The 26,104-nt window shown below is 37.0% G+C and overlaps 1 protein-coding gene across 2 annotated transcripts in view; it reads left to right on the forward strand.

Annotated features, from left to right (window-relative positions):
* DHX40 (DEAH-box helicase 40) overlaps positions 1–26,104 on the forward strand; it is a 51,993-nt gene that overhangs the window by 2,549 nt on the left and 23,340 nt on the right. For both annotated transcript variants that reach the window (XM_067714524.1, XM_067714523.1), the window contains exons 4-12: positions 1,537–1,656; positions 1,856–2,083; positions 2,672–2,738; positions 3,709–3,840; positions 12,736–12,835; positions 14,850–14,936; positions 15,083–15,265; positions 20,275–20,355; positions 21,785–21,942. In XM_067714524.1, the coding sequence (XP_067570625.1) occupies positions 1,537–1,656; positions 1,856–2,083; positions 2,672–2,738; positions 3,709–3,840; positions 12,736–12,835; positions 14,850–14,936; positions 15,083–15,265; positions 20,275–20,355; positions 21,785–21,942 (1,156 nt within the window). The remainder of the gene's footprint in view (positions 1–1,536; positions 1,657–1,855; positions 2,084–2,671; positions 2,739–3,708; positions 3,841–12,735; positions 12,836–14,849; positions 14,937–15,082; positions 15,266–20,274; positions 20,356–21,784; positions 21,943–26,104) is intronic.

A 26,104-nucleotide genomic window follows, 5' to 3' on the forward strand; every position in this document is an offset into this window, starting at 1 on the left:
GGGGTGTCTAATTCATCCCATTTTCTCCCTTCTCAATTAGTTTATGTGACAGTTATGTTGATTTTTCACAGGACTGTCATGTATTTTAGCTGTAAGGATCCTTGGCATGTAACTTACATTTGTATTCTTTCAAAATATTTTTTATTGCAGTAAAATGCACATAAAATAAAAGTTACCATTTGTATTACTTTTAAACCATTTTTAGGTGAACAATTCAGTAGCATTAAGTTCATTCATAGTGTTGTGTAACCACTACTGCTATCTATTTTCAGAATGTTTTCACCGTCCCAACCAAAAACTCTGTATCTACTAAACAGTAGCTCCACATTCACATCTCCCCGCCCCTAGTCCCTGGTAACTTCTATTCTGCTTTATGTCTCTATACATTTCCATATTCTAAGTACCCTGTACAAGTGGAATCGTACAATATTTTGTCCTTTGTGTCTGGCTTATTTCATTTAGCTGAAGTTTTCAAGGTTCATCCATATTGTACGGTTATATTCTTAAAGTCAGTGGAAAACTGACAGCTTAATGAACAAAGTCATTGATCAAGTATTTATTGAGCATCTTCTGTATTCATGGCAATAGTTCATAGTTACAATTTATATTCCTTCAGGATTTCTTAATCCTGTACCAGATACAAAACAATCTCTGATTTGCCTATGGTCCCTGATAGGAATGGTCATCAACAGTGGCAAAGAATGACTCCCCAAAATACTGTCTTTGCCTTCCTAGTGGTCACTGCTGGGGATTTTTCTTTCTTTTTTTCTTCCTTTGTTTTATGGATATCATTGCTGTTAACTCCTCCTCTGGACCTTACTCTCAGCGTGTTTTTTTTTTTTTTTTTTTTTGGCGGTACGCAGGCCTCTCACTGTTGTGGCCTCTCCCGTTGCGGAGCACAGGCTCCGGACACATAGGCTCAGCAGCCATGGCTCACGGGCCCAGCCGCTCCGCGGCATGTGGGATCTTCCCGGATCGGGGCACGAACCCGTGTCCACTGCATCGGCAGGCGGACTCTCAACCACTGCACCACCAGGGAAGCCCTCTCACCTTGTTTTAATTCTAGTCAACTGACCCTATTTTTGTAACAGGAAAGTGGTCAAGGAAGAAGAGAGTGAGAGAAATGGTGCACCTACCTTTTCTCTTGAGTCCTCTAAAATAGCAGCTGAGACAGGGAGATGAATTCCATTTCATTATTGTTTTCCCACAACTTGCTCATCTGAAGTCATTACATTATCTTAACCACTTTCCACTGACTTCATTGTATTTCCTTATTGGTCACTTTAGTTTGCTTTATTCCAGAATATTCACCTTAGTTCCTTATCCCTGTCTCTGTATAGATCACGTTTCATAATTTACCATCCATGTTAGTAGACATGTTATTAGACTATTTTATGTACTCTTATTTCATCAGATTAGTTTAGTCACTTAATATCTGTACATCTGAGGGGGAAAATTTAGTTTGCAAAGCAGGGATGAATTTCTGTGATTTTATTTTTATGTATATGTTAATGTACTCTGCTGTTTGAACATTAGGAAACAGCAATCAAATACATGACAGATGGATGTTTACTGAAACATATTCTGGGAGATCCAAATCTTACCAAGTTCAGTGTCATTATATTGGATGAAGCCCATGAGAGAACTCTAACTACAGTGAGTATTTTACTGTATCAGTTATTTATTAGACAGTTTACTTCTTTTGGGTAGCTTTGTACTGTATAGTGAATTGCCTTCTCTTACTTGCATTTTAATCTATTCAAATGGGAATCCTTTGGTTAGGAGAGCAAAATATTTAAAATAAATTGGTTGTTATGTACACTTGTGACTTATTAGAAATTTACTTTTCTTTCAGGACATCTTATTTGGTTTATTGAAGAAGCTGTTTCAGGAGAAGTCTCCTAATAGGAAAGAGCATTTAAAGGTGGTAGTGATGTCAGCAACTATGGAATTAGCCAAGCTCTCTGCATTCTTTGGAAATTGTCCAATATTTGATATACCTGGAAGGCTTTATCCGGTCAGAGAAAAATTCTGCAATTTGATTGGTCCACGAGATAGAGAAAATACTGCATATATTCAAGCGGTATTACTTGGCATCCTTTTTATGTCTTTTCTATATCTATGATTCTAGTTGATTGAGTAGTTTGATAATTTATTTGTCTCTATTATTTTAATGGCAGCCCTCATAGGTCCTAGGACTTTTTTTTAAAAAGATTTATTATTTATTTATTTACTTATTTTTGGCTGTGTCGGGTCTTAGTTGCAGCACGCAAGATCTTCATTGAGGCACGCAGGATCTTTTGTTGTGGCGTGTGGGCTCTTCTTTATGGTGCACGGGCTTCTCTCTAGTTGTGGTTTGCACGCAGGCTCCAGGGCACGTGGGCTCTGTGGTTTGCAGCACGCAGGCTCTAGTTGAGGCATGCAAGCTCAGTAGTTGTGGCACGTGGGCTTAGTTGCCCCGTGGCATGTGGGATCTTAGTTGCCTGACCAGGGATTGAACCCACATCCCCTGCATTGGAAGGTGGATTCATTACCACTGGACCACCAGGGAAGTCCCAGGTCCTAGGACTTTCGAGAATCAAGTTTAATTTTTCTGTGGAACTAGGGGAGGTGGTGGTGGTGGGGGGACTGTATTTCCACTAGCATATTATGCTTGTGTTTCTTGCTTTAGATTGTGAAAGTGACCATGGATATCCATTTGAATGAAATGGCTGGAGACATCTTGGTTTTTCTGACTGGTGAGCATTCAGTACCAGGTTTTAAAAGTTTACTATTTGTACAAGGGAGCGGGGCACCATGATAGAGTGTTACCTTTGTTGGAAAATCTAGGCTCTACTCATGTAATCCTAGCCTTTTATGATTTTCTGAGTAGTTTTAGATATTATATCTATTACAAGATATATAAGGTAATTCTACACTGCCCTAAAAACCATGAGTCTCATTAGTAAACATAGGTAAAATACACTGACTTTTAGTAGAAAGATATTAAACGGTAAAATATTAATATTTTTATTACTCTATCTTATATAGAGCTGTTAACCACACTAAACAGTCCTGGATCTGAATGATTAATTTCATTATTTCAAAAGACATACTACTAGCTCCTTTCTTCTTTGAGTGGTGGGATGGTACTGGGTGGTAGCAGTACATAAGGTGTAGAATCCATGTCTCGTAGACAAGCCTTTTTTGGAGGTCAAAAATAGAAATAGTTAAATCTCAGACTAGTGTGATTTTTCAAGTAGCAGCATCCTACTAACAGATATGAGTAATTTCATGGCTCACCTCCTACACTGCCTTGTACCCCTGTCAGAAGTGAGACATTGTAACAATCTCTTAGCCTTTTTGAGGTACTTAATTAAGCATTTTGAAATACACCTAAATGTAGTATCTCCTGGACTAGCCTCCCCTATGGTAATGATTAACTTTATTGAGTCTTCCTCAAATATACCATATTAGCAAGATGAAAGGCTTTATGACTATAAACATTTTTATTCCTTTAGAGATTTAAATTCCTTGGAAACTTTCTTCTATTTTTAATTTTATTATTGTTGAGATTGAGTACAATTTATGTGTTCATCTACCTTAGATCAAATGAGAGATTTAAAATAACTATTATGTAAAACCAATATTAATCTAGAAGGGTTTTTTTTTATTCTTAAATTGATTTTGCTGTTCAGTTGCTGACATTATTTTCTCCCCTCATTTCAGGTCAGTTTGAAATCGAAAAAAGTTGTGAGTTACTTTTTCAGATGGCAGAGTCTGTTGATTATGATTATGATGTCCAAGATACCACTCTAGATGGCTTGCTAATATTGCCGTGTTATGGATCTATGACAACAGGTAATTCCTCACTAGAACAGAAAATTTGATTTTTAAAACTTTTCATTGAATAATAACATGTATACAGAACAGTGTTCAGATCTTAGGTGTTTAGGTCAGTGAATTTCACAAAGTGAACTCACCTTTGTAACCAACACCCAGATCAAGAAACAGAGCATTAGGAGAACCAATCAGCATCCCTTTGAGAGAAGTGATTTTTTTTTCTTGAAATCTTTTCACATTCACTTTTTCAAGACCTTGGACATCTATCCCCCTTACTATTGTTAAGAGTGGCCTATGTCTTATCCCAGCAGAACAAAAATATTGTTGGTAATTTTTTGAAATTAAGGCTATAATTCCTTGATAGTAGTACCATAAGTCAAATCTGATTTGCCACTGCCACGGAATTTCTAGAAATTTTGTATATCCTTATATATCTGAAACAAACCAGTGGATTGTTTTCTTTTTATGTAGCTACACACATTAGTCTACTTTTCAAGTGCGATGTTGTTCTTTTTTAAGTTCAAAGAGCAAATGCAAACTCTTATTCTATTTGTTCATAATATTGTTGAATGAGGTTTAGAATTTGTTTTATAAAACTATTTTATTATGGAATTTGACTTGTAAAAGCAAAGGGAAGTTAACCTGCAGCCTCCTATTTGAAGTTTGATTGGGATTAGCATTTAATGTAATGCAGAAAGCATTTAAATGTTTTTATATTTTACGTGTAGTTTTGTTTCTGTTGAGTAGGTGGTTCTTATCCTTATATTAACGAAAAATGTTCAGGAATATATGTGTTGGTAAATAACCATAGACCATGTGCTATTTTGGAAATCTTTTTTGTGATGATATTGGGCCCTTGCTCTCAACATTGAGATCTATTTTAGATTTTTACAACTTAAAGGGAATTTGTAGGGTCATTATTAGATATTTAATGTTCTCATTGTTTTTTTTGAGATTTTATCTACTAACTTTTATAATTTACTTTATAACTGATAAGATAATTCAAAACCTGTTGCAGTTGCTTTGTTGTTAACTATTAACAATATATATATTTTTTCTTTTTCTATATAAAGTAAATAATTTCATTCTTTCCATTTTACTGCCATATTGAAAATAATGTTCTCTATCTGCCATTGCTTCTTGATTATCTTCCTGAAATTCAGTTTTTGTACTATTAAAGGTTGCTAGTGACCTCCTGTTCCTCAAATACCATGGCTTTTTTCTATTTGTATTTTGATTTTGTGTTAATATAAGTCTCCTTAAATGCTGTTGTTTAGGATAATTATTTGGTTCTCCTGACCACTATTTCTATAAGGCTGCTGTCTTCCCACGCTCCCTGGCCTTTGTTGCCTTCTGAATGTGACTGTTCCCTAAGGTTTCATCCTTAGCTTGCTGTTTTCTTAGAATTCTCTGTTTTGGAGAGGTTGGCTCCTAGGATTCATCTGTCACTTTGTGATGACTCCTGAAAGCTGTCTCTAGTTCAGTCTCCTGCACTCTAGACCTGGTGGGTCTCACAGGGCTTTCTGGTCTGTGCATCCTAGATCATACAATCCAAACAAGTGGCAACTCCTACAGGTTTTCTTTTACCTTTATCTTGTCCAGATCACTCATTTTTCTTTTTTTTTTTTTTTCTCATTGTCATCATTAGAATTGGGATCCTCAGTTTGCTTTCCTGAGCTGTTAACATATCCTGCTAACTTGTTTTCCCTGATTTAATCTACCATCCTACCTGCCATGATAAACATAATCTTCCAAAAGCACAGCTCTGATTGTGTCAGTCTCCTGTTGGGTACCTTCATCCATTTCCTATTGCCAACTGAATTATAATGCGAACTTAATAACTTGGTATTCATTATCCTTCCAGTATGACTTCTACCAGCTTTCAGCCCTAATTCCCAGTGTATGTGATTTTCTTTGTTGGTGTATATGCGTAAATGGTAAAGATGTGGGATTGGGTGTGAGTAGAGCCATTATTAAAGGGTTTTGTTTGTTCATTTTAGTTTCCCTTCCGGTTCCAAGGACACTGTAAGGGTGAGCTACTGGTGATCCATTATGATCATAACAATATTTATTGTAGCAGTTTATAACAGTGCAAAGAGGCATTCAGATGGAGCTGATGAGGTACTAAGTAATGGGTGAGGTGGAGTTGGATGAAGTAGGGAGAGGGTGGCAGGTTCCTGGGATCTAAGGCTTTCTTTCTAAGCCTGGTAAATACAATATAGCACTTATTTTCTTTATTATTGCTACTTTGGGTTGTGGGGAGAGACACATAACATTATCATGTTATTTCCTTTATTTCCTGTTAGCTTCAGGAACAGAAAACTTGCACTGGGGAGTGAGGAGTGGGAAGAAGAGTTTCCTGCTTATAGCCTGGAGTGAGGGGGTACAAATGGACCTAGGTTTAGTGAATAAGTAAAAATTATGAGGTGGATATTTTATATTTGCTCTTATTTCTGGGCTAGCCATGAGGGTGGCTGACTGTTTCAAAGGGACATCTTAAAATACCTCCCTACTTGACATAAAAAATTCTCATCTGTCAAATGTGAAGAGGTGCTGTGGTATCCCTTGTACTACCAGGGTCATGTGACCCTGCTCCCTGGGCTGAACTCCCCCAAGCCCCAGCCTTTGCAATGTTCACTCAAACTCAAAATGTAAGAGAGATTTTTGATTCCTTTTCTTCCCACAACATTTTTGTGACTCTGTGTTTGCTCTTTCCTGAACTTGTACTCCTCCTTTCCCTTTTATTCTCCCTTTTCACTGGTTGAAATATGCTATTTTGTTTCACAAGTGCAACCAACTCCATAAGAACCTTTCCTGATTTCCCTCCTCACAGCTGGTTTTTCTCTCTTCTTCATTTGAACCTCATTGTGCTTTACTGTATCTCTTGTGGCACTTAACACATTTATCTTGTGTTACGATTTTCTCATCCCCTCTATGAGATTGTGAACTTCCTGAGGTCAAGTACTAAACACTGAAAAAGTCCTGACTAAGTATTTGTTAAATTGAGTTCCAGATTTTTTACTTTCTGCTGGATATTCTATTAATGTCTTACACCAAACACTATGTCTGAACCTTTTTCTTGTTTCTCTCAAACCTTTTCCCTCTTCTGACTTCCCCCTTTTTGTTTAGGTCTTACACTCCTTCAGGTTGGTCATGCATTTAGGGAAAGCTGAACCCTCACAAAAATTTATGAACTGAAATATACCTGTTACTTCATAAGTGACAGTTATTTGCATGGAATTAGACACTTTTAGCACTGACGTAATTATCTAATTCAGTGCTTCTTAGCCTTTTGTGGAGGGTGGGGATCTCAGATTTTTATTTTTAAGTAATGAAAGCCTGGCTGTTTTTCTAGAAAAATGCACATATACCCATATATATATATATTTGCATAATCAGATTTTTTTATTTTACAGATAGAGGCTAAGTGATGTTCCTGAGGTCACATGGTGAATCTACATTTGATAACTGGTTATATATTCAGTAGTGGAGAATCTAACAGTACATGTGTTTCCAGAATAGATGAAGAAAAGGAGAGGAGTTTTACCTTGGATTAGTGTACAACATTTTAAAAGGGGAAAAACTACTCATTCAGATTATTGCATAAATCCAAAAATAGTTTTTTTTCCTTCTGCTTGCAAACCAAAGCTATTACTTCAATATAGCAAGTACCAAGTGTCTAAGATAGTTTCCTTAAATGTTAAGATTAAAGATGTGGGGGAATAAGACTGATGAGTTTCACATAAAAACTTTTAGTCTATGTGGAGTCTCCCCAAATGGGAAAAATTTTCTTTTGTCTTAAAAAGAAATATATACTTTTTAAAAACAATAAAATCAGCAAAGAAAAATAAACTTACTCAGATGCCACCAACATGATTAAGTGATAATCAGTATTAATATTTTGAGGCATATTGTTCTGACCTTTTTATTTATGCATTTAGATATATTTTATTGTTTAGTGTTTTTTTTTAACAAAAATGGATTTATTTTACATATGCTCCTTCATTTTTCTTTTTTGCCCTTTGTAGAAGTTTTAAAAGTATAGAAAAGTACAAAAAAAATCCATTTTCCACTATGCAGAACTAATAGTTGGTGTCTCTCTTTTAAGAAAAATTACTCAATTGAGGGAAAATAATACAGTTTCATTATAAAGAAGTCAAGCAGTGTACAGTTTTACAAAGGTAAAAGTAAAGAAATCACCTCAAACTCCATCCAGAAATAACCGTCTTTAACATTAGAAAAAACATTATTCAGATCTGTGTGTGTGTGTGTGTGTGTGTGTGTATGTATGTGTGTACATATAGAAGGATAAGTAAGTAGTTAGATAGGTTGACAAATACTTTTTTTAAGAGAGAGATTATACTATTAGCTGCTTTTTAAAAAAGTATTTAATTTTTCTTGAATTTACTTGAAGGAATTGTTAACTTCAAGAATATCTTTCTTTACCACATGAGATAATATTTTATAAAAGAGTGCTTTAAAGTTTAAAAGGATGAAAAATATTAAGCTGAAGTTAACATCTTCTTTTTAGACTATATTTGATTGGAGATCTTATCTGTTGCCTGATTTGAAAGATGAGCACTTAAGTACTGATATTCTTCTATATCCTCCCCTTCTGATTTTTGTTAGTTATTTTTACATTGTTCAGTTGTATTCAGTATTTACTATCAATCCTTTTACCATGGTTTTTCCATTTCTAAGTTACTTTCAGTTAATTATAGATTGGCTAGATTTTAACCTTTTTTTTTTTTTTTTTAATAGAAGAGCTCTTGGGTGTTATTTTTTTTTTTTTGTAGTTCTTTTGTTTAAGAATGTGTGGCTTTTGCCTTTATACTTGAGCTACATCTTGGCTGGGTTTTATGTTCTTGGGTCACACTTTCTTTTCCTTAGAACTTGGTAGACGTTGTCCAGTTGTCTTCTGGCATTGAATGTTGCTGCGGAGAAGTCTGAGGCCAACCTGATTTTTTTTCCCCTCCTTGTAAGTGATTTGCTTTTTCTGTCTGATTGCCTGAAAATTTCTATTTTTATCCTTAAAGTTCAATAGTTTTTAATTAGAATATTTTTTGGTGTTGAGTGTTTTATAGTAAAATTGTCCTGGAATTTTATGTGCTCTTTTTAAAAATCAACTTTATTGAGGTATAATTTACATACAATAAACTGTGCCTGCTTTAAGTATATAGTTCAGTGAGTTTTGACAATGTATATACCTGTGTAACTACCACCACAAACAAGATAAATTATTCTTAGTTGCTCTTTTGATCTGCAAATTCAATTCTTTATTTCAAGGAAATTCTCTTGGCTTATATCTTTGTATATAACTCTTGTCTATTTATTGGTTTCCTACTTCAGAGTTACCAATTATTCTTATGTTGGATTGCATGTCTTCCATATTTTTTAGCTTCCTTCTAGTTACTTTATCTTTTCAACTGCACTTACTGATTATCTCAAGCCTTTTCTCTATGTCAGAAGTTTGATTTCAGCTGTATTAGTGAGAATTCTCAAGATATTTTTGACTTACCCAAAAATGACTTCGGGGGGGGGTAGAGTTTGAGCTGAGCAGTGTTGTACCTCTTTTATTCTGTTCCAGAATCATCTTTTTTCCCCCTTTGATTGACAATTTCTGTTTATAGCTTTATGTTCCTTTTATACACATATTCTCTCTCTCTCTCTCTCTCTCTCTCACACACACACACACACACTTTCTCTCTCTCTCAAACACGTTTCTGCTTTGGGATCAATTTGGAACAAATTCTTTGAGGACGTTTCAGTTGGCCTTAACATATGTCACATACATGTATCTTAGTAGCATTACTCCATTAAGAGCGTTCAGTGGTCTCTCCTCAGTATCCTTATTTCTTGGTAGATTTTGGAAAACCTTTCTGCCTCTTTGCCAATCCCCCCCCACCACCGTTAATTTACACTCTAGTACCTTATTAGGTGCATGGAGGTAATCAGGAGAATTGCTACATCTTAATGAAAATATTCAGTTTCCCTTTTTCTTTGTGGAAAGTGAGAATGTGCTTTAGGATATACGTATTTAACTTTTTCCCAAACCTTTATAAACAAACATAAAATTGGCATGTGTTTATACTTGTGGAATATGGTGAAAGTATGTGGGTAAAATGTAAATGTGAAACAAACGTGAGTCTTGTCAAAACAGCAGTTTCAGGCCTTTTTTTTTTTTGCGGTACGCGGGCCTCTCACTGTTGTGGCCTCTCCCGTTGCGGAGCACAGGCTCTGGACGCGCAGGCTCAGCGGCCATGGCTCACGGGCCCAGCCGCTCAGCAGCATGTGGGATCTTCCCGGACCAGGGCACGAACCCGTGTCCCCTGCATCAGCAGGTGGACTCTCAACCACTGCACCACCAGGGAAGCCCCAGGACTTTTTAATTGACTGTAGTGGACAAAATGATAAACTGAAAGTTTGCTTGAACTGAAGACTAAAATTAGGTACTTTTAAACATGGGTTAATTGAAAAACAGAGTTATTCATAAATATGCTCAGACTGGACATTTCTAATTTATGTAAAATTTTAGGGTAATGTGGAATTTCAAAGGTAGAAGGATCTCAATTTATTATTTATATCATGCATTTTTAAATTGATCAATTCATTGAACTTTACTGAGCACTTTCTATGGTCCAGCCATTGTAGGTACTGGGCATATGTACCTACAATGACAATGTACATACCTGTGTAACTACCACCACAAACAATAAAAGAAAGTCCTTATTCTTACAGAGCTACATTGTAGTAGAATAGATAGACAATAAATAATAAATAAATGTGTAAACATATAACTTAAACTGCAAAGTAGTATATGATTCCTTTGAACCGTCTGAGCTACCTAAATCTAAGAAACACCTAAAAAATAATTTTTATCACTTATGTGTAAGCTGCCTTTCTAGCACGTTTTTTTTTTTTTTTTTTGGCGGTACGCAGGCCTCTCACTGTTGTGGCCTCTCCCATTGTGGAGCACAGCCTCCGGACGCGCAGGCTCAGCGGCCATGGCTCACGGGCTCAGCTGCTCCGCGGCATGTGGGATCTTCCCGGACCGGGGCATGAACCTGTGTCCCCTGCATCGGCAGGCGGACTCTCAACCACTGCGCCACCAGGGAAGCCCTCTAGCACTTTTTTACTTGTGAAATTAATTTCAGAATGATTTTTAGAAAAATAGCAGCAATACTTGACTTGGTTTTAAACTTGCCTGTCTATATGTAAATCCTGGGCAAGCTGCTTGACCTCTCTGGGCTTTAGTGTTCTCATCTGTAAAATGAGATAGTTGGCCTAGTAACATAATTTTAAAACTGTGATTGTCTGTGCCACTCCTTTTCCCCTTCATAATAGTTCAACTTTGGTCTGTTTTATATATTGCGGATACATGGATCTTTTTAAAATTTTCTTTGGAAACAGGTTTTGTACTTTATTTAAAAACAGGTTTGGTTAAGATTTTCTTGGCTGCTGAAAAGAAAACAACTTGAGGTTGTTCAGGTAGAAAGAGTGAATTTTCTGAACAAATTTCCAAATATCTCGTGGAAATTGCAGCCAGGCATTTAAAATTTTTCTCTTTTTAAAGGATATATATGTACTTACTGTTCTAGTGTATAACATAAAATAGTAAACACATATAAAATAAAAAGTTTAAAAGGATGTTATGAGAAATATAAATAGACATGCTAATGATTTCTTTTCATACCCCAATCGATTGACTTGTATACTCCCTGGAATTATTACTCCTAATTTTTGGATGTCATTGAAATAGATGATCTACCCAAATCCCTTGCTTGACCTCTCTAGCTTAAGTGATCTTTTCCTTCATCCCACCATGGCCACCCCTTCAAAAATTTAACGTTGTAGACTTTGTCATTATCTTCATTTCTGATCTCAGTTTTAAACCTCTTTCTGATGATTACTTCCTGTCTCTGCCAGCTCACTCTTCTGTTCCTAATTCAACAATTTTCAGATTGCATTGAGATTTGTCTTATCACTTATCTCCTTTTGCCTATGCCGTAATCATTTCCTTGCAAACATTAACTCTCTTGTCCTGTTCTCTGCTTAACCTGTCAGGAGGGCAAGTCTGGTCAAATCCACCTTTCTGCTTATTTTACACTCAGGCCTGAGAATTGCCAGCAACCCAGAAATACTCTCTTGTGAACTCTCATGGATGATTCATTTTTTAATCTCTTTAGACTAGCTTTCCTGCATATATACTAGTCACTTCCCTATGGTTCACAAGTTAATTCTTTCTCTTTGCGAGAAACTGGCTTAATCAAATTGAGCATCTCTTGGACCTTATTCCAAATTCACAGGAGAATGAGACTGGCCCAGTTGAAGGGAGATGTTTATCTTTGGTGCCACAAACTATGGCCAGAGGAGCAAGGTATCATACTATAAGCATCGCTGCTGAGGCCCACCCTTCAGAATGTGTGGATAGTGGAAATAAGGGTGGTGTTACTTGTTTAGAGTTGGAGTGATGAATTGGGCAGACACCTGAAAAAGTAAAAACTGCCTTAGCTAATCAGTCTTTAAAGCATAGAGAGGTTCTTAATCTGTTGTCCATGGATAGACTTCAGAGTCGTAAACACCCTGTTATGTGAAAATTTTTTTGTGTATGTACATATGTGACTTTTAATGGAGACAAGGCCCACAGTTTTTAAATAGTCTCTAAGGGAGCTATGACCTGTATAAAGGACTCTGCTGTAGGGTTTATTTTAGCAATGATCATCTGTGATGCCATGGATCTAGAGATCTTAATAGTGAAAGATGAGGAAAAATAGTTTTTGCTATTATATTTTGAATTCAAGATAATTAAAGAGTGAAGAAAATAACTTTTAATGAAAAGAAATGAGTTTTTCAAAACTTCAGTTTGACAAATGCATGTTGTAAATTAGTATTTTCTCTTTACATATATTTTAGATCAACAGAGAAGAATATTTTTGCCACCTCCACCTGGAATTAGAAAATGCGTCATATCCACCAATATTTCTGCAACATCTTTGACAATAGATGGAATCAGGTATAACTTTAAAATTCCTTTTAAAGCTGAGGGAGCCACTTAGCTAATCATAAAGCATTAAGTTTGTGTCTCTGTGCCCTCCACTAATTCCCTTCTCACTTTTTTAACCTGTAATCACCTATCATATTTTGTAATTATTGATTGCTCTGAATAGGAAATGGAGTAGGAGGTGCACGTAGTATTTCTGTTCACACTTTTTTTTTTTTTTTTGCGGTACGCGGGCCTCTCACCGTTGTGGCCTCTCCCGTTGCGGAGCACAGGCTCCGGACGCGCAGGCTCAGCGGCCATGGCTCACGGACCCAGCCGCTCCGCGGCATGTGGGATCTTCCCGGACCAGGGCACGAACCCGTGTCCCCTGCATCAGCAGGCGGACTCTCAACTACTGCACCACCAGGGAAGCCTGTTCACACTTTTAAAATACTGGTACTTGGTAACATGTAGCTTTCTCTTCCCAAATTTAAGATTATGTGTGATGTTTCATGGGTTTCTTTAAATGGGAAGCCAAACTTGTTTTTTCTATATTACATTACCAGCAGGTACCTAAGATGATCTGATATTCCCTTCTTACCTGTCAGCTCCACTTCACATAGTAAGCTTTGCATATCCAAGTGTTTATCTGGAGGTAATGTTGCTTGCTTTTCACCCTTTTGTGAAATGGACTTTTATTTTTCAGTGTAATCAGGGATGCCATCAAATTTTGGAGTAAATTTTGTAGTGAAACACTTATCAGTCTAAGTCTAGACTGATAGCTAATGTGAAGTTCTTTCAGACTGTTGAACCACATTCCTTCTCAATATTTATCTTTTACCCAATATATTTTATGTCCTTAACTAAGTCTGCCTCTGCCACAGGAAGGCTGGACCTGACCCAGAGATCCTATATGTTTCTTTTGGGTAAAATGATCATCCAGATCTAAGAGGAAGTTTAATTTCCTCTGCTTTTCTCTTTGCTTTAAAAATAATGGTTTCATTAAGGGCTTAGGTAAGCAGCTGTCTTGAGTAAATTAAGCTCTGCCATTTTCTGTTTCCAGCAAAGGCAAAAGTCATTAAATAGCATGTTTCAGAATGTTCCCTAAGTGAATGATAGACTTAATACTGTTCCTAACTTAGTTTTTTACCTGACTTATTCTCTGTTTAGTTGGCTTAAAGTGGCATAGTTAAAGGCTAACTGGAATTAGGTTCTGAACCTGTTAGAATGGTTTAGAGCTGATTTTCAAGTTTATTTTTTTAATGGGAGAACATAAAATTAACATTGAAAAGTGAATAATTAAGTAGTATTTATTACATACATAATGTTGTGCAACTACTACCTTTATCTAGTTCTAAAACATTTCATCACCCCCAAATAAACACCTGTACACTTTAAGGGGTTGCTCCCCATTTGCGCCTCCACCCCAGCCCCTGGCGACCACCCCTTTCTGTTTCTATGGATATCCTATTCTAGATATCTCATATAAATGGAATCATACAATATGTTACCTTTTGTGCCTGGTTTCTTCCACTCAGCATGTTTTTTGAGGTTCATCCATGTTGTAGCATGTATCAGTACTTCATTCCTTTCTGTGGCTGAATAATATTCTGTTGTATTTGTATACCATAATTTGTTCATCCTTTCGTCCCTTAATGGTTAATGGACATTTAGGCTGTTTCTACCTTTTGGCTCTTATAGTCCTCCTACAGTGCTACTATGAACATATGGCTACAAGTATTTGTTGAGTACTTGTTTTCAGTTCTTTTGAAAATTTCAGCCTAGGAATGGAACTTCTGGGTCATATGGTAATTCTATGTTTAATGTTTTGAGGACCCTCCAAACCATTTTCCACACTGGCTGAACCATTTTACGTTTCCAGTAGCAGTGTATGGGGTTTCCAATTTCTTGACTTTCAAGTTTTACACTTAACTTAAAAGTTGTTACGTAGTTGTTCGTTTGGTAGAAAAGGAGTACCCAAAGTGGTTAAAAATTAACAAGTCTTTCCTTATTTTATAGAAACTTACCTTTTTTTCATTGTACTTAGATATGTGGTAGACGGTGGCTTCGTGAAGCAGTTAAATCACAATCCCAGACTAGGATTGGACATCCTAGAGGTGGTTCCGATTTCAAAGTAAGTCTCTGTGTTAAGCCTTTTTGTTCAAAGAACAGTTGATTAGATAATTTCTGATTGGTTTGGGGAAGGAAGTGAATTACTTAGAAAAATCACAGAACATTTTGGGGACTTTGTTTTTTGTTTGTTTGTTTTTTCTTCTAAAGGAGTGAGGCCTTACAGCGAAGTGGCCGAGCTGGCAGGACTTCCTCAGGAAAATGCTTTCGCATCTATAGTAAAGATTTTTGGAACCAGTGTATGCCTGACCATGTGATCCCTGAGATTAAGAGAACTAGTTTGACATCTGTAGTTCTGACCTTAAAGTGCCTTGCCATACACGACGTAATAAGGTATGTAGACAACTTGAAAAAAAGAAAAATTTGTTAGGGAGTAAGGTTATTCCTCAGAAATTTTTTTGAAGTATTTGACTCGTATGTCCCTACGTTTCAAGGTTCAGCTAAACCCAAATACAGGGCTTCTTTGCATTGCTTTACTGGGATTTGATCCCTTGCTCGTATTCTAACCTTGGCTTAATGGAGTTTTCATGCTGATGTTTATTTGGATAATTTAATGACCACTGTTTATCTGTAATGAAAGGTGTACAGTGACCCTAATGCCACTCAGAAAGTGTTGTTTTTTTTTTTTTTTTTTTTGGTAGCATCTTTTGTATGGCCAGCATGGTACCAAGTACGATGAGAGACAGAATAATACTCTTTAGTAGGTTTTTGCTTTCACTAAGCTTAAATTATAATGGGGAAACGAGATTCGACACGAAGCAAAAAATAGAACAACTGTTAAATTAGTTAAATGTTGAAGAATATAATTAGTATAGGACAGAATATTGTAGGGGCTTGAAATTTCATATTATGAAATTTATGGTAGAAGAAATAATGAAAGCAAGTATTATCTTGGTTTTAATTTTGGTCTTAATTGGAAATGTTAAAGTGTGAGGAACGTTGAGAGAAGGTGACCATGCCTTCTTTAAATGCATAATAAGAAAGGAAGTAATTACTAGGTGCATCCAAATATGTATTGTATACTCTTAGAAAGCCATCTAAGATTTTTTTATAGTTATTATCATAAGACTAGAGGTTTTCTTCTTTTTTTAAAATTTATTTATTTTGGCTGCACCGGGTCTTTGTTGCGGCATGTTTAGTTGCGGCACGTGGGATATTTTTTTAGTTGCAGCATGTGGGATTCTTAGTTGCAGCATGTGGACTCTTAGTTGCGGCATGCATGCAGGAACTAGTTCCCCAGCCAGGGATTGAACCCGGGCCCCCTGCATTGGGAGTGTGGCGTCTTACCTACTGGACCACCAGGGAAATCCCGAGACTAGAGATTTTCTAGATGAGAATATAAATCCTAGAAAGAGGAAAGCAAATATGTAAAATTCTAACTGATATCATAAATAATACTAATGAGAAAGAAAAGCCATTTAAAGAAATCTAAATGGCCAAACAGATGAACCCATATTTAAAAGTATTATTTATAAAGGCTAACAGCAGCATATAATCAAGAATAAATATATATTAGAAAAATAGGAACAATAATTACTCAATATCATCTGCACTGAGGTTTTTTTTTTTTGCGGTACACGGGCCTCTCACCGTTGTGGCCTCTCCCGTTGTGGAGCACAGGCTCCGGACGCGCAGGCTTAGCGGCCATGGCTCACGGGCCTAGCCGCTCCACGGCATGTGGGATCTTCCCGGACTGGGGCACGAACCCATGTCCCCTGCATCGGCAGGCGGATTCTCAACCACTGCGCCACCAGGGAAGCCCTGCATGAGTTATTTTTTCATCTTAAGTTTTAAGACTTAGAATGTAATGAAAGTTCTTAAAATGCTAGAGACCAGAAAAAAAAAAAAAGACTTCTCTCCCCCACCCTCCCTTTTTTTCTCCCAGTTTTATTGAGATATAATTGATATACAGCACTGTATAAGTTTAAGGAGTACAGCATAATGACTTACATACATCATGAAATGATTACCACAATAAGTGTAATGAACATCATCTCATACAGATAAAATATTAAAGAAATAGGAAAAAATTTTTTACCTCATGATGAGAATTCTTAGGATTTACTCTCGTAACAGCTTTCGTATATAACATACAGCAGTGATAATTATATTTATCATGTTGTGTCTCCCTGCTCTTTTTAAGATGTGTGCAGAATATGGGCAGGTACAACCAGAATTTGGAATAGGTGGTATAGTATTCATAGGTGACAGAAAGAAAATGGAACTTTTCAGTTATTATTTTGCCTCCCCCTTTCTCCTCCGTTAGGAATGATTTTAAAACTGAAAAGATAAGAACAAGTCTAGATAAGAAGGAATTAATGACCAATATCGATTAGGAAATAATGAGAGAAAACCTAATGACCATAAATGAGTTTGTATTGTGGCTTTAGACATTATTTCCATGGTACCAGAAGAACTTGCAGATATAATGTCAGAGATATCGTGGGGCGTCTCTGAGAAATTATGCAGAACAGGTTACCAGAAAATTGTGAGAAACTCAAAAATCAATTTTCCATTTAAGAAGAGGGCAGGTTATAGAAACAACTGCCCAGTAAGCTTGACATGATTCTTAGCAAATTCTAGCATAGATTATTGGAAAATGGTTTAAGAGAATATAATATATTTTTAAAAATATTTATTTATTTATTTGGCTGTGTTGGGTCTTTGTTGCAGCAAGTGGGATCTTTCCTTGTAGTGTGTGGGCTTCTCTCTAGTCGTGGAGCGGGCTCTAGAGCGTGTGAGCCCTGTAGTTTGCAGCACGCGGGCTCTAGTTGAGGTGCGCGAGCTCAGTAGTTGTGGTGCACAGGCTTAGTTGCCCCGCGGCATGTGGGATCTTAGTTCCCCGAGCAGGGATCAAACCGTGTCCCTTGCATTGGAAGGCGGATTCTCTACCACTGGACCACCAGGGAAGTCCCTAAGAGAATACAATGTTGATTTGTAATCATCAATGTGAATCAAAATGGTTCACAAAGAATATGTTATCATAAACCATTTTCTTTTCAGTTTGAAGGCAGGACCATCCACTTAATGGATGCACCACAAGGATTTATTGATTGATAACCTAATGTCTCTTGTTTTCAACACAATATTTAACAAGATTACATTGACGTATTTGTGAATAAGATGTGACAGTACTGCTGAATTAGGGTATATTTGCCAAATAGCCGAATCCAGAAAGTACTGATTAATTGCTCACCAAGCCTTGATGAAGGTTTTACTGGTAGTATGCTGAATTTCACTCTTTCCTGATAAGCAGTTTTAATGAAAATATTAAATAAAGATATTGAAGTCATGATTACCAGATTTTTGGAAAATATCTTCATTTCTAATGGGTAGATGATTAAAACCAAGATTTAGAATGGTCTCAATAGGCCAGAACCTTGGGCAAAAATCAACAAGGTAAAAGTCTGAAGGGGTACACCTTAAATCTTACGTTTTGGTTGCACATTAAAGAAATTCAGTGCGGAAAAGATCTGAAATTATCAGATCACCACAAACATAATATGAGCTTGCAATTATTACTATGTTTAAAGAACAATTTTAAAAATTCCACTGGCATAAACTTTGGTTATATTAATAAACCACAGTGTCCAGGTGATTGGGAATTATAGCATTCCTGTTCTGTGTTGGTCACTGTACATTTGGAGTTCAATTTTGCATGTCATCGAGTTTTATCAGGAGTTTGACGAACTAGATTGTTTCTAAATAATGCTAAATATGGTTGGTGGGTCTCTTAGAAACCAAGTAATAATACAAGGAGAGTTTGACAGAATTGGTAATTGGTATAATCAAGGGAGAGAAATAATTGTAGTTTTTACAAATCTAAAATGGCTCTTATCTAGAAGAGGAAGCTGACTAGTCTGGTATTGCTCTAGGATAGGAGTCGTAAAATATGGTCTAGGCTCACTGACTGTTTTTGTAAATAAAATTTTATTGGAACACAGCCACGCCCATTCATTATGTATGGCTGCTTTTGCTTCAGCAGCAGAGTTGAGTAATTGTGACAGCGACCATATGGCCTGTAAAACCTAAAATATTTACTATCTGGCCTTCTTTAGAAAGTGCTTGCCAACTCTTGCTCTAGCAGATACCAGGACTTGTTGGTACAAGTTGTAGGAAAGCTGACGGTAGAACAGTCTACCAGATTTTTGTTTATAAATAGAGTTGTCAATCCTCGAATGGACTTTTGTGTAAGGTATTAGACCTTTTGTCCTCTGTTGGACCTTTTTCAAGGTGGGAAATTGGAGTAGATGATTTAGCATCTCAAAACTAACGGTGGAAAAAAAAAATCCAGTGCAGAATAATATTAAGTGATTATTGTTCCTGGGGTGGGGGGATATATATTCACACTTGGTTATATGCCACTCTGCTGTCCTTTGTGAATATTATTTTTTTCCATATTTAAAGAAATATTTATTTTCAAGTGTGAAATAGATCCATGTTCTAGAGGCATCTGAATAGTCGTACTGTACTTTGTGAATATTGTTAATTGTCTTATGTTTATAAATGATATTATGGTATGTAAGAGAATGTCCTTATTTTCAGGGGATGTACTCTGAAATATTTTGGGGGTAAATTGGCATTACATTTGCAACCTGTTTGCAGGTAGTTCAGGAGAAAATAAGTACATACACATCCATACATACAATAAAGTAAATTGGTTAAATTAATTTAAGATATTTATCATTTCATTAAAAACCATTTTGAGGTACTATTAAATAATTTGTAATTTTTCGCCACTTTCAGTTAATTTTCCTTCACTGTTTTATAAAATTGTAATAAAAATTATAGATTACAGAACAGAGTAGACTTGATATTGGCTATGAAGAATGGGGAAGGGTTAAGATAAGTAGAGAGGAATGGTGAGAGTGTTCCAGCTAAGGGGGAATCAAAAAGAAGGGCTTTTTTTTTTTTTTTTTTGCGGTACGCGGGCCTCCCACTGTTGTGGCCTCTCCCGTTGTGGAGCACTGGCTTCGGACATGCAGGCTCAGCAGCCATGGCTCACAGGCCCAGCCGCTCTGCAGCATGTGGGATCTTCCCGGACCGGGGCACGAACCCACGTCCCCTGCATCAGCAGGCGGACTCTCAACCACTGAGCCACCAGGGAAGCCCAAGAAGGGCTTCTTGAATTAAATAGAACAGTGTGATTCAGAAAAAAAATTTCCTCCTTTGCTGAATGCTGATCACAATCATAGAATGCTTTGAAAAAAAAAAAAAAAGACAGAGAAAAGAAAGACTTGAAAAACAGAAGTAAAACCTTTTAAAGGAATTTTCAAATCTGTATAAAATCTTGCCATGTTCAAGGAATGGAATCTCATTTTATGTCTCATTTAAACACACAGGTTTCCCTATTTGGATCCACCTAATGAGAGACTTATTTTGGAAGCTCTTAAACAACTCTACCAGTGTGATGCTATTGACAGGTAAAAAACAAACAAAAAACGAAAACAAAACCAACCACAGTAGATATTAATCTCTTTTTAAAATAGGGTTCTTTTTTTTTTTTTTTTTTTTTTTTTTGTGGTACGCGGGCCTCTCACTGTTGTGGCCTCTCCCGTTGCGGAGCACAGGCTCTGACACGCAGGCTCAGTGGCCATGGCTCACGGGCCTAGCCGCTCCGCGGCATGTGGGATCTTCCTGGACCGGGACACGAACCTGTATCCCCTGCATTGGCAGGCGGACTCTCAACCGCTGCGCTACCAGGGAAGCCCTGGGTTCTTTTTTTTAAATTATTTATTTTTTATTTATTTATGTTTGGCTGCATTGGGTCTTTGTTGCTTCGCACAGGCTTTCTCTAGTTGTGGCGAGGTGGGGCTATTGTGGTGCATGGGCCCCTCATTGCGGTGGCTTCTCCTGTTGCAGAGCACGGGCTCTAGGCACGTGGGCTTCATTAGTTGTGGCACACGGGCTCAGTAGTTGTGGCTCGTGGGCTCTAGAGTGAAGGCTCAGTAGTTGTGGCACACAGGCTCAGCTGCTCCGTGGCACGTGGGATCCTCCCAGACCAGGGCTCGAACCTGTGTCCCCTGCACTGGCAGGCGGATTCCCAACCACTGTGCCACCAGGGAAGCCCTAAAATAGGGTTCTTAATACTTTCCTTTATCATTAGTAAGTGATTTGTTTGAATTGAATGGATTGCTTTCCCTGAAATTAAAAGTTGTCCTCAATCTTTCTTCACCACAGTTCTGAAATTGTACCATAAAACTGTTTTGTTTAGTATTGATATTATTTAACAAGTAATTTCTTTCTTTTTTTTTTTTTTTTTTTTTTTGTACTTTCTGACTGCTTTCATCCAATTCTCCCTCCCTTCTCACCCACTTCTGGTAACTACAAATCTGATCTCTTTTTCTATAAGTTTGTATGTTTGTTTGCTTTTGAAGTATAATTGACCTACAACACTATGTTTTTCCCTAACAAGTAATTTCTGAGTACCACTTCAGTGCCAGGCATTATGCTGGGTACATCAAAATGATGAGACCCAGAGTCCTTGTTCTCATGATTGTGTGATAGGAAAAGATGTGGTAATTATCACTGTCTCATTTCTTTAAGGACATTTTCCGTGCTTCTGTAGCATTGTGTGTCTTTTATTATACTACTTTATTCTGCCTCATTGTTTAGTTTTTTGGATATATAGGCCCTTGAGAGCAAGGAATTTATCATCTTTATATTTCTCTTATCAATGAACACAGTGTATCATATTTCTTATCTTGAATTGAATTTCTGGAGGTAATTTAAAGTAATCTAAATTATATCTGACTTATTTTGATAATGAATAAACATTATCTGATAATGATAAACATTTCCTTTGTACTCTCCCAAGGTAGAAAGACTTAAAAACTTTTTCTTTCCATTAAGGAGTGGCCATGTGACCAGATTGGGTTTGTCTATGGTAGAATTTCCTCTCCCTCCACATCTGACATGTGCAGTAATAAAGGCTGCTTCTCTGGACTGTGAAGACCTATTACTTCCAATAGCAGCAATGCTGTCTGTGGAAAATGTCTTCATTAGACCTGGTAAGAAGTTTATTGATGAGTTTTCTTTTCTAATTAATAGATTTTATTTTTTAGAGCAGTTTTAGCTTTCTAGAAAAAATGAGGGAAAGTACAAACACAGAGTTTTCCCTATTATTAACATCTTTCATTAGTGTGGTACCTTCATTACAATTAATGAGCCAATATTGATACATTGTTATTAACTAAGGGATCACTGTTTGTATTGTGAATTCTGTGGGTTTTGACAAATCTGTAATGACACATACTCACCATCAGAATATTGTGCAGAATAGTTTCACTGCCCTAAACGTTTCCCATGTTCCACTTAGTCATTCCTACATCCCTTCCCCCAAACTCTTAGCAACCACTGATCTTTTTACTGTCTTCATAGTTGTGCCTTTTCCAGAATGCCATATAATTGGAATCATACAATATGTAGCCTTTTCAGATTGACTTCCTTAACTTAGCAATGTGCTTTTACGGTTCCTCTATGTCCTTTTTTTTTTTTTTTTTTGGAGTATGGTTGCTTTACAACGTTGTGTTAGCATCCACTGCACAACAAAATGAATCAGCCATACACATACAGATATCCCCTCCATTTTGGACTTCCCTCCCGTTTAGGTTACCACAGTGCATTAGGTAGAGTTCCCTGTGCTATATAGTATGTTCCCATCAGTTGTCTATTTTATACATAGTATTGAAAATGTATATGTGTCAATCCCAGTCTCACAATTCCTCCCACCCCACCCCTTTCCCCTTTGGTATCCATACATTTGTTCTCTACGTCTGTCTCTATTTCTGCTTTGCAAATAAGATCATCTATACCATTTTTCTAGATTCCACATATATGTGTTATTATATGATATTTGCTTTTCTCTTTCTGACTTACTTCACTCTGTATGACACTCTCTAGGTCCATCCACATCTCTACAAATGACCCAGTTTCATTCCCTTTTATGGCTGAGTAATATTCCATTGTATATATGTACCATCCTCCATGTCTTTCTGTGGCATGATAGCTCATTTCTTTTTATTGCTGAATAAAATTCCATTGTGTGCAATTTGTTTATCCATTCAGATATTGAAGAACATCTTGGTTGCTTTCAAGTCTTGGCAGTTATGGATAAAGCTGCTCTAAACATTTGTGTACATGTTTTTGTGTGAACATCGATTGTCAACTCATTGCCAAACTGTATGATAAGAATATGTTTAGATTTGTGAGAAACTGCCCAACTATCTTCCAAAGTGTCTGCACCATTTTGCATTCCCACCAGCAATGAGCCTGAGATTCCTGTTTCTCCACATCCTCAACAGCTTTCAGTGTTGGCAGTGTTTTGGGTTTTGGCTATTCTCATAGGTGTGTAGTGGTATTTCATTGTTGTTTTAATTTGCAGATCCCTGATAACATATGATGTTAACTGTCTTTTCATATGCTCATTTGCCATTTGTGTATCTCCTTTGGTGAGGTGTCTGTTCCAGCCTTTTTTAATCAGGTTATTTGTTTTCTTATTGTTGAGTTTTAAGAGTTCATTGTATGTTTTGGATAACAGTTCTTTATCAGAAATGTCTTTTGCAAATATTTTTTCCCAGTCTGTGACTTGTTTTCTCATTCTCTTGACATTGTCTTTCACAGAGCAAAAGTTTTTAATTTTAATGAAGTCCAGCTTATCAATTATTTCTTTGATGGGTCATGCCTTTGTGTTATATCTGAAAAGTCATCACCATACCCAAGTTCATCTAGATTTTCTCCTATGTCATCTTGTAGGAGTTGATGTCCTTTTGTTCCAGCCCCATTTATTCAAGACTCCTTTCTCCATTGTAATTCCTTTGCTCCTTTGTCAGAGTTAATTTGGTTGAATTTGTGTGGATCTATTTCTGGGCCTTGTATTCTGTTCCATTAATCTGTTTTCCTATTCTTCTGTCTGTACCACACTTTCTTGATTATTGAAGCTTTATAATAACTCTTGAACCTGGATAGAATCATTTATCCAGCTTTTCTCTTTCCCTTCAGTATTGTTTTGACTATTCTGGGTCTTTTCCCTTTCTATATAAACTTTAAACCCAGTTTGTTGATATCCACAAAATAACTTTCTGAGACTTTAATTGAGATTATATATTTTTTAATAAGATTTTTTAAATATTTATTTTATTTATTATTTATTTTTGGCTGCGTTGGGTCTTCGTTGCTATGCATGGGCTTTCTCTAGTTGTGGCGAGCAGGGGCTACTCCTTGTTGCGGTGCGTGGGCTTCTCATTGCGGTGGCTTCTCTTGTTGTGGAGCACGGGCTCTAGGCACGCGGGCTTCAGTAGTTTTGGCACGAGGGCTCAGTAGTTGTGGCTCACAGGCTCTAGAGCGCAGGCTCAGAGTTGTGGCACACAGGCTTAGTTGTTCTGCGGCATGTGGTGTCTTCCTGGACCAGGGCTCGAACCCGTGTCCCCTGCATTGGCAGGCAGATTCTTAACCACTGCACCACCAGGGAAGCCCCTAATTGAGATTATATTGACTCTATAGATCAAATGGGAAAGAAGTGACATCTTGACAGTATTGTCTTCCTATCCATGTACAAGGAATATCTGTTTATTTAGATCCCCAGTAATTCACTGAACATTTTTTTGATTACCGTATAACTAGCCCTACGAAAGATGAAACTGAAGATAAACAATTTTTTTCATTTTGTTATTCTTTAACTTAGTTTTTTGAAATAGGGAGTATATAACGTTCCTGGCTGAAAGTTAATTTCCTTTCACTGGTAAAGGAAGATAGTATGGTGAACCTTTGCCCTGTTATAATACATTAGTAATATATTAACCTTTTTTTTTTTCTACAATCAAAAAAAAAAGGTAGGTCAGCCCTTGTACACTTAGAGAATTGTTTTGAAGTTTCCATGTCTTTAGCCTTCTGCTTCTTTCCTTTCTTACTGTGTCAGTACAGGGTACAACTTGGTTCATCACACGTGAGCTTTGCTTTCTTCTAGTGCGTGGTGGGGAGGGTTGGGGGGGTGGTTCACAATTTTTTTTTTCCAAAGAGCTTCTGAGTAGATAGTATATCTTACCTGCAACCAATACTAACAATAGTGTGCTATCTCACTGGCCAAATCCCTTTATGATTGTGAGTGTTGGGTCCAGATTGGTTTATTATTGTGATGGTTATAATGGAGGATACGTTTCTCTATAAAAATACTCTGTAGTTTAATTAGTGTGCTACCTATCCCAAATAGATTGCAGTGTAGTTTTTAAGTGTCAGAATTTTGATTCTAGTAGTACCCTAATTGCAGGGGTTTTTTTTTTTTCTAGTATAATACTATATGCAGTAAATAAGGTTGGCTGGCTTTCATTAGGTAGTATCAAAGCTAAAAATACTATTTAAAAAAACTATTACAGAGTATTGAAATGGGGGTCAAGAGCTCAGGATTCTAACCTGACTCACTGCTACCTAATTATCTGACTGTTGGCCTAGTTTTTCTGGACTTCATTTGTAAAACCAGGGAGCTGGATTAAGGTTATCCAACTCCAACAGTCTTGTAATGCCAGAAAAAAGGAAATGTTTTTCCTTGTTGGAATATTGAAATAGATGAAACTAGTCTGGTGTTACATTTTTTTGTGTGTGTGGAGGTGGGGTATAACATTTTATTGTAATACAATTTCAAACTTACAGAAATGTTGAAAGAGTAGTAAAAGAATTTTTTTTTAACTTTCATCTAGTTTCAGCAGTTTTTAACATTCTCCTGCATTTGCTTTATAATTCTCTCTGTGCATGTATACATATACGTATTTATTTATTATTTTTTATTTTTTGGCTGTGTTGCTGTGTGTGGGCTTTCTCTAGTTGTGGTGAGCGGGGGCTACTCTTTGTTGAGGTGCGTGGGCTTCTCATTGCTGTGGCTCCTCTTGTTGTGGAGCACGGGCTTTGGCGTGTGGGCTACAGTAGTTGCGGCGTGTGGGCTACAGTAGTTGCAGCATGCAGGCTCAGTAGTTGCGGCACATGCACCCTAGAGCACACGGGCTTCAGTAGTTGTGGCCTGTGGGCTCTAGAGTGCAGGCTCAGTAGTTGTGGCTCATGGGCCTAGCTGCTCCGAGGCATGTGGAATCTTCCTGGACCAGGGATTGAACCCACGTCCCCCTCACTGGCAGGCAGACTCTTAACCACTGCACCACCAGGGAAGTCCCTACATATATGTATTTA

This window comes from Pseudorca crassidens, chromosome 19 (genome assembly GCF_039906515.1).
Source record: "Pseudorca crassidens isolate mPseCra1 chromosome 19, mPseCra1.hap1, whole genome shotgun sequence".
Lineage (NCBI taxonomy): Eukaryota > Metazoa > Chordata > Mammalia > Artiodactyla > Delphinidae > Pseudorca > Pseudorca crassidens.